Below are 9,656 nucleotides of genomic sequence, written 5' to 3'. Positions count from 1 at the left end.
GTTCTCAGTGTATCACAAATTGGGACATGCCTAAATCTCTACAATCATTTTCAATTATGTGTTCTTATTTTCTCCTCTCTAAGGAGTTATGGAAACTATTAAAAATAATATAGTTAAACAGCAAAAAGGTATAATATTCTTCTTTCTCCAAGGGTACTGATGGAGGACAAAGTCCTTTCATTCTCATTTTTAAACCATTTACACCTCTGATTTTAAAGTAGTCTCATGGAATAATGTATGTTAGGCTGTTCTATTTCAAATGCCCAATTCTCATTGAGTAAACAGGAGGCCGAGAGATAAATTGATCTGCAAGATGATATTTTTCTTTGCATCTGTAACAATATTGTCTTCCTATATAGAATCTGAAGCAGCTCTTGGCAAATGTTCTGTAGGAGACCAACCTCTTATTAAGCACAACGATTATCATTCAGAAGATTTGGTCATTGCTGGCATTTTTTATCTATTTTACATGATGTCTGACAAATTAACATTCACAAGAAATCCATCAAGTGAACTAGTTGATGACTTCCTGTATGTAATTAGTTTTAAGCAATGCAATACAGAAATAGTTAAAATCTGTGTTATGCTTGAATTAGAGTGAGAGATGGATTGCAGATTGCCTAAGTTGCACTATTATTTTTTCTTTTAATAATATTGTTAGTTATCATATGGTTCCTCATATGCAAAGTAAAGTTGTATATATTTCTGTTTCAATAGCTTCCAACAGCCTCCTTGATAACTTTTAGGTAAATATTAGTTTCATTTTAGTTTGTTTCTTTTTCAGGTTGTATTAATCAGGAAAACTACGAGGAAATAACAGTGATCATTTGTAGAAAGTGTATGTGACTGCAATTAGTCCTACATGCAGATATTGTATCAAATTCTCTCTTAAATTTGGTGTTTGAAAGTACAGTACTATGAGAATTGAATTTCCTTTTTAAATACCTGAGAAACATAGTTAAAAGGAAGAAGAACAAGAAAGAGAAGTTGGAAATGGTGGAATAGAATATTAGAATAGAAGATAGTAATAAATCAGGATCCCTAAATTAAAGAAGCACCCTTTAGTAATTATTCAATTATTTAAAGTAATTATTTATGATTATTTCATTTTGTATTCAGTCCACTGAATGTATCATCACTATTTATGGCCATCTCCAATGGATAAAAAGTGAAGTGTTATAGCTTAACTTCCAGGGAGAATTTTTTAATATGTTGTGATAAAACTTTGCTCTATAATTTTGAGGCTATTGCATTAAACAGTCAAAGAGATGCCTTGCTTGATGTTAATATACTCCCTCCTTTCAGTGCTTGTGGGCTGTAAAATCATGAGTGATATAAAATTAGAAAAAACATAAATAAGGATGCAGCTAAATTGGGAAACAGATGCTCTAATACTCATTTCAGGTTGTTTATGCAAAACTACCAGCACGTCTTGGCTTTGGAATTTGCAATCAAAGAAATCAACGAGAATTCCAGGATCTTGCCTAACATCACCCTTGGTATCCATATCTCCAATAGCTATGCCCTGGCAAGATGGATCTATCTGGCTTCCATGGAGTTCCTCTCTACCAAGGGAAGGTTCATACCAAACTACAAGTGTGATTTCAAAGACAATGTAATATCTGTGATTGCAGGACATAATGCTTACATTGGACATTTCATGTCAAATATTCTGAGCATTTACAAGATCCCACAGGTAAGAGCTATCTCAGAAAGAAAGGAGTCAAGACCTTTCAACAACACATTTATTTGAACAATTGTGGCTTGTACACAGTGATATATGAAATTGAAATAAAAACCATGAAATAAGCTCACCTCGGACTTTGCTCCATCTCAGTATAGTGAAATGTAGATATAGACCAAATGCAAGACACAGGTATTCCTTTCTTAATGTGAGTACATATGAATATAAAATGGAGGAAATCCACACTTTCTCATTTAATTTAATTTCATGGAAGATTATATTTATTTATTCACTAAAACATGATTCTTGGGGCTGTGATCTCGCATGACTTCATGTCGCAGCGAGCAACCGGTCCGTTGTTCCGTCGGCGTTCTTTCGCTGCCTATGGAGTTCCCCGCAGGGAAGAAGTTTAGAGGGACCCTCGCAAGGGTGAATACCAATAACAGACACCAGACATCCGATTGTTTTCATAGGAGGGAGCACTTCACACCCGAGGCAGATGGAACGACCCAGGCAGCTGCAGCAGCAGCAGCAGGAGGAGAGGCCCCGAGTGCTCTGCACACCTCATTTATTATTCTCTTTCAAGCGGGTGGGGGAGCACACAGGAGATATGGAAGAAATCATAAACAAAGAACAAAGAACAAAGTATGTGATAGTTTGCAAGCTTGCAAATATGCTTATCATACTGAGCTAAGTAACAACAGTCAGTGTTTCATGATCGTATTGAAACATTTTGCAGTTGGCTAAAACAAGGTCATTAGATACGTGCAAACATCCCTGCATCCATGTTTGACAATGTCTGCTTAATGGTGGAATAGCTACAATTCCTCCTTTTTTATTATTTTTGTGATGCCGTCTCCAGGTAAAGTCCTTTTTCCTCTGAAATGGATTCAAAGGGTGGCAACAAACCCTTCGGTTTGTTGAGACCCTGCTGCACCAGTACGAGGAGGAACACTCACCTTCTGACTCTTCATCACTCATATCCAATAAGGCTCCTTTGGGAGCATAGGAGGCATTTGTATCTATTTCATTCTCTGACTCTTCGTCAGAAGACCATTCCAGCAGAGGCTGTTTAACAGAATCTTTGGATACAATAACAGATGTGAGAAAACTGACCGTTTTTTGAGTATTATTGATTTCACTATCAAGTGCTTGTAAGCGACCTTGTAAGAATTTTAGCAATCGTCCCATAACACATGGACCTATTAAACAGGCAGGTGGGTACTCCTTTTATAGGCTACATGCATACATCATAGCAGGACAGAGAAGCTTTCTACATAATTATGCTAATGCAAAAACTATGCCATAGCTGATATCTTATGCTCCTTCTTCTCAGCTCCTCCCAGTTACTCTTATCTCCATAACTTTCATTTCTCCCATATTATTCTCATTTCTCCGCTTCTCCATCTAGTACTTTTTTCACACAGCACCTTATCACATGGCTACATTCCATTGTCCATCCATCACTTATCATACCAGTCAGTAACAGTACATTGCAACATTTCCTCTGTTTTAATTTTTTGGAAAGTGATATCAACACTACCTAATGGTAATTCTTGCTTGCCCCCTCCTCCTCCGAGTCTGGGGCTTGCAAGTTCATTAGGATGCATGTCTTACCAACACTTTTGATGATTTCATTGTTGTCTGAGTCCGAGGAGAATGATAACAAAGGTTGCTTTTATTTACCTGTTTCTGAGTTCGTGACAGGTTGGAATCCAACTGGCTTAATCTGCGTTTTAAGAAGGCCAAAACTTTGCCCAAAATACAAGGGCCAATAGTACAGAGCACAAGTAGGAGAATAAGAGGACCAGCAATGGCAGATACTAAGGTGGTTAACCATGGGGAGAAGTTGAACAGACCCTGATACCATGTGTGTTGAGCCTCTCGTTCTCTTTGCCTTTCCTTTAGTCTCTTATTCAATTCTTTCATAGAATCTAAAACCACTCCTGAACTATCTGCATAAAAACAACATTCTTCTTTCAGTGCTGCACATAACCCATCCTGCTTGAGGAACAACAAATCTAAACCTCTTCTATTCTGTAAGACAACTTCAGATAGGGAAGTGAGGGAGTTCTGCAAAGCAACTATAGATTGTTCAATGCGGTGTAAGTCTGCATCTATGGTAGTGCTTAAATGGTGAAAATGCTGATCAGAAGTAACAAGGCCAGCTATACCTGTGGCCATCCCAGAAGCTCCTAATCCCAGCAGTACATCTAGCATCAAAGCAGTTACTACTTCTCTTTTAGCCTTAAGATTATATTGTCTAGGTTCTAGTAAAGAAACAAAATCTTCTGAGTTATATACATCAATTTTGGGAAACAATTGTACCTGAATACAGAATGATTTTTTTTTTGTCAATAATACATAATCATTTCAGCAAAGTCAAAATGTAATTTGGGGAAATAGGAAGAAATCATGGTGTAATTAGTTGTAGAGTTGAGTATTTGCCCATAAGCATCCTTGATGACCCATGTGATGTTGTGTGGTTTGTGGGCCTTAAGGCTGGTGGATGTCCCATCAGTCCAGTGAAGCGAACAGCCAAGCAGGAAGAAGAAAAGTGCTGTCATCTTTTTCGGATGATGGCTCCGCTGGTTGTGGGCAGTGATATGGGTGGACACACCTTGCAGGAACCCAGAGAGTTCTGTCAGGAAGCTGGACTGCTGCGTAGCCTCGACCCCAGGTGATCAATTCGGCAGGTCCTTTCCACGCAGGATCAGGTAACTGTCTATAATAGACAAGTGGTCTCGAAGTGGAAACAGATGGTTTAGTAAAGTGTCGAGATACAGCAGACAGGGGAGGGGTGCCAGTGAGATTGAGGAAGTTAAGCATATACAGACAAACATTTAACACATTTTGTAATACTGGGAGGCTAGGGGGGCCTTTAAGGCCATTTGACCCCATGTATCATTGTAATGCCAATTTTAAGGTTTGGTGAGCCCTTTCAACAATAGCTTGCCCCTGGCTATTGTAGGCAATCCCAAACTTGTGGATAATGGACCAGTGATAGCAGAACTCAGAGAATTGAGAGCTGATATAGGCTGGTGCATTATCTGTTTTTAGATTTTTTGGCAGTTCCAGTACTACGAAGGTCCGAATACAATGATTGATAACGTGCTTTGATGTTTCTCCCCTTTGAGGGGTGGCTATGATGAACCCTGAATAGGTGTCAATAGACACGTGAAGGTATTTCCAAGGGGCAAAAGGTGAGAATTGAGTGACATCCATTTGCCATGTCTCACAAGCCTCTATGCCCCTGGGATTAATCCCTTGAGGAAAAGTTTTTGCTTGCAAACTGCAAGTGGGGCATTGTTGGATGATTGCCGTTGTTTCTTCCAGAGAAATGCCAAATTGTTTAACCAGAGCCTTTTTGTTTTGATGAAAATAACTATGACTTTCCCCTGCTAATAGAGGGGAAGGTTGAGGCATCTTAATTGTCAGTTGCTTGTGCCATGAGTTTTAGAGCCATCAGTGAAAACTGTGATGGCTTGAATTAATGGAAAAGCAACTACTGGAGAGGAAAAGGTAATAGGTATTGTTTTAATTAACTGCAAACGGGGGTCAGAAGGGAGATGGCAGGAGATGGGACCAATACAATTTTCCAGAGCGTCTTGTAATACATCTGACGTCTGAAAAAGGGGTTCCCATTGAGAGAGTTTGAAAGGAATGTGTATAGCTTGAAGATCGTGAGCGAGCAAAGCCTTTGCTCGGTGACGTCCCTTGATACAAAGCAGAGCGAGCTGAAGGGCTCTAGAGGTGACAGTTGCTCTAGGAGTGTGAGGGAGGTGAAGCCATTCGATGATGTATAGCTTTTTTGTTTTGAGATCAATTTGGAAAAGAATGGCTGTGAAAAGGGCTGGTGTGGGCAAGACAGCCAAGGAGAGCAAACAGTTAGGGATGATGCGATCAAGCCCGTGAGGGCATGGAATAGAGGGGAAAGGGTTGCAATAACAAGAGTGGCTACTATAGTGTTAACAGGCAAGTGAAAAAGATCTTTCACCTCCAAGAGAGAGGCAATTCAAAGAGGAGTTTGGCATGAGTAAGATGAGCGTGTGAGGTGAGAGCAGGCGGGGAGCGTAAGAGCAGTTGAAAGCAGAACAGAGAATGTTGTTTGCATGGAGGGGGGCAAGGGTGTTAAAAGAGTTGCAGTTAAGGGAAGCATTACAACAGCACCAGGGTCATAGCTTCCCGAAGGCTGAGCAGAGGGGGGGTTACTACGACACTGCGAAGCCCAGTGAAAGCCTTTACGACAGCGAGGACAGATAGTTTTTGGTTTTTTAGAATCAGGAGGCGGAGGGCCCCTCCTCCTCCCGGCATCCGACACTGATTTTTAAAATGTCCAGGCTTGCCACAGTTGAAACAGTTGCCATTACGAGTTAAAGCAAAAGCGTCAGGAGAGGAAGCGGGGGTAGGTAAAGAAGAAGAAATAGCCGCTGCGAGCGCATCCATTTTATGGGAGGTTGTGCCAACAATTCTACAAAGCTGGAGAAACTCAGCCAAAGTAACCCCTGGCTTGTTAGCAACAGGTTGCAAAATTTTTTGACAGTCAGGATTAGCATTAGAAAAAGCCAATTTAAAAAGGCTTGGGTGGATTGTGAATCTGTATCATCCACCCGTTTCAAAGCATTCATTGCACACATATGAATGATGGCAAAAGCACGGCGGGGACAAGTCTGTTGTTGAGCTAAAGTGGCAAATTGCCCTGTCCCTTTAAGATGGCCTTCCGTAACTGCTGCCAGCAAGCCTCACCGTATTTCTGCATCAACACATTTTTCATACTCAGACTGCCACACAACATATTGTGCTGGAGTCATGAGCATAGAAAACAACATTTTCCAATCATAGAGCAACAGGACAGTATTACCAGAAACTAAAGAATCAAGTATGCCTCTAGTGTAAGGTGAATGCAGACCATAATTAGTGGCTGCATCTTTTATGTTTTTCAAGACCTTAAATTCAATGTTAGTATGTACAGGGTTGCCGCCACCTCCCGGGGGAAGGGCAAGAGGGAAGGCAGAAAGAGTTTCAGAATCATCCACCGGTAGAGGGGAGGAAAGGAGATTGCTAATAAGGCCTCCTCGAGGAGTTAGTGGAGAGGGGGAAGGAGTGGGGGCAGAAGGGGGAGGATTAGAAGATTCTGCAGGATTGATGTAAGGTGGTGGATGAGAAGGAGTTTCCACCTGTGCCACAAGAGGATCTCCAGATTTAGCAGGATTAGTAGGGGAAGAAGAGGGAGGGGGAATTTCAGAGGTAGGAGGTGCAGCATTCTCTTTTGGAGGATAGAGTGTGTTTAATGCTGCCATGACAGCCCGCCAAGATATTAATATTTCAGGTGGGGCTCGGGGGATATCGTGTAGATACTTCCCCAATTTCTGCCATGAAGAGTGTCGAAGTGTTCCCTTCTCAGAATAAGATGGACAATGTTCCTCTAGGTATGCCAATAGGTTAGTCAATGATTTTTTTGAAAGAGGATATACAGTGGTGCCATTAATTTTTTGAAAAGAATTAGCCTTCTTCACTATAGTATAAAGTTCGTCCCTATGACCTGACGAAACTTTGGAAGGTGAGGAGCCCATTACTTACGATTGCGCGATGCCTTTGCCAGGTGCGTAAGAACGGGAGTGAAGGAGATGCACCTCTAGACAGAGATCACACCTTTGAGACAGCGAAAGGCAGACGGATCCCGGACGAGCCCCCAGTTGTCGCAGCGAGCGACCAGTCCGTTGTTCCGTCGGCGTTCTTTCGCTGCCTATGCAGGGAAGAAGTTTAGAGGGACCCTCGCAAGGGTGAATACCAATAACAGACACCAGACATCCGATTGTTTTCATAGGAGGGAGCACTTCACACCCGAGGCAGATGGAATGACCCAGGCAGCTGCAGCAGCAGCAGCAAGAGGAGGGGCCCCGAGTGCTCTGCACACCTCATTTATTATTCTCTTTCAAGCGGGTGGGGGAGCACACAGGAGATATGGAAGAAGTCATAAACAAAGAACAAAGAACAAAGTATGTGATAGTTTGCAAGCTTGCAAATATGCTTATCATACTGAGCTAAGTAACAACAGTCAGTGTTTCATGATCGTATTGAAACATTTTGCAGTTGGCTAAAACAAGGTCATTAGATACGTGCAAACATCCCTGTATCCATGTTTGACAATGTCTGCTTAATGGTGGAATAGCTACAACTTCAGACACCCATTTTCTGCAAAAGTAGATGGGTGCATGAAGTCATGTTAGATAATTCATTCCTACAAATCCTCAAGTTTATGAATAGAATTAGCAGAGTCCATTATATTCGTACCTCGAGAATTACTTGTTATTAAGTAAAATATAAGAGTATTGTTGATATTGGATAACAACAGAAGAATTGTAATTAAAGTATATTGATCCCGCTTTTTATTAAAATATTTCTGATATGATTGATTTATTTTTTATTCCAAAGTTTCATATAGATAAGGAATGTCTTCCTTAAAAACAAATAAATATTTGGATCTGAAAAGAAATGCTCCAGTTTCTTTCTTTTTTCTTAGCTCCTATATGGTTCTACTATGGAGACAGATGACAACATACAAGCTGCTTACTTCCATCAATTATTTCCAGATGAAGATCTTCAAATTATTGGGATCATCCAATTGTTGCTTCACTTTGACTGGAAATGGATTGGACTCATTATCCAAACCTCTGAAAGAGCAAAGAGTTTTATACAGAATAGGCTTGATATGTTTTCTCAAAAAGGCATCTGTTTTGACTTCATAGAAGAAATGCCAAAGGAATCTGTTACCAATGACCTTGAGGATCACCTAATTGACTATTTTGTGTTATACAAGGTTATTATGAGAAGTACTGCCAATGTTGTGATCATATATTGTGAAAATGAGGCCATGACTGCTTTTAGAATGGTTCCATTTATTTCAGAATATGTTGACACGCCAGTGAAGAGAAAAGATAAAGTTTGGATAATGCCAGCACAGATGGAATTCACATCAACCCCCTTTCAAAGAACCAGAGGCATGGACTTCATCCATGGGGCCTTATCGTTGGCAGTTTCCTCGAAGGAAATGTTAGGGTTTCAGAAATTTATTCAGATGAGGAAGCCTTCTTCTTCTGAAGAAGAAGATAGTTTGATCAGGCTGTTTTGGGAACGTGCGTTTGAATGCTCTTTTCCAAATGCTGGGTTAGATGAGGACAGTGACAATGAATGCACTGGTGAGGAGACATTGGAGACCCTTCCCAATGTTTTGTTTAGAAGTAGCATAAGTGGGCAAAGTTATAGCATTTATAATGCTGTCTATGCAGTGGCCCATGCACTGCAAGCCATGCTTTCATCTAAGAGCAGAAAAAGAGGACATTCTTGGGAACTCAAGACTCTAAATCAACAATCATGGCAGGTAAAAATGAAATGAATGTAAATATCACTTTATATAAGTACCAGTCATATAAATGTTTGGCTAATATTTTAGAATTGTATAGTTAATAGGATCAAAATGATATGTCAGATCTTTAAAGAGGGTAAATTTTTCTCTGATAATTCAGGGTAACATTTAAATGGTGTGCAACTATGCTAAAGAGGCAATATCAAATGTTTATTTAAGAGAAAAATCAATTTTAGGAGGAAGACAGAGCTGACATCAGAGTGTGGTTCTGTAGAAAAAAATATGTTTCCAGATGAATGGGACTGTTTAATAGACAAACTGAAACATAACTAATATATCCTGGTATTTCGCAGTGGATTGTGGTGGTTTTATTAGAGCATTCTCCTGACAATCCCTGAATCTTATGATGCAATTGTATCTTCTTAGCTATAAAACCACTATATCCTGAGATCTATTATGCTTTTGTTATGAATATGTATGCAAGGATCACTTTGCCCTCCTTTTTGAAATATATAAATATGAGTGCATCCTTTGGTCTGCAGGAATTATTCCCCCCTCCCCACCACAGTTTAGGTACTGAATTCCTCCATTACACAAGGCTAAAAA

General features: G+C 40.2%; 1 protein-coding gene across 1 annotated transcript; it reads left to right on the top strand.

The window, feature by feature from the left end:
• Positions 1–862: 862 nt before the first annotated feature.
• On the top strand, positions 863–9,065 carry LOC148123627 (vomeronasal type-2 receptor 26-like; the record flags this gene model as incomplete). The annotated part of the gene is made up of 3 exons (XM_087919180.1): positions 863–873; positions 1,405–1,696; positions 8,208–9,065. Coding segments are annotated over exons 1-3 (1,161 nt in total), but the record flags the coding sequence as incomplete, so codon positions are not given.
• Between the last annotated feature and the right edge of the window lie 591 nt (positions 9,066–9,656).

The sequence above is a fragment of the Pseudonaja textilis genome, unplaced genomic scaffold (assembly GCF_049901715.1).
Source record: "Pseudonaja textilis isolate UNSWEBS1 unplaced genomic scaffold, rPseTex1.2 PTEXSCF35, whole genome shotgun sequence".
Classification (NCBI taxonomy): Eukaryota; Metazoa; Chordata; class Lepidosauria; order Squamata; family Elapidae; genus Pseudonaja; species Pseudonaja textilis.
The sequence above is the reverse complement of the archived record's forward strand: the minus strand, read 5'-3'. Positions and strand labels throughout refer to the sequence as shown.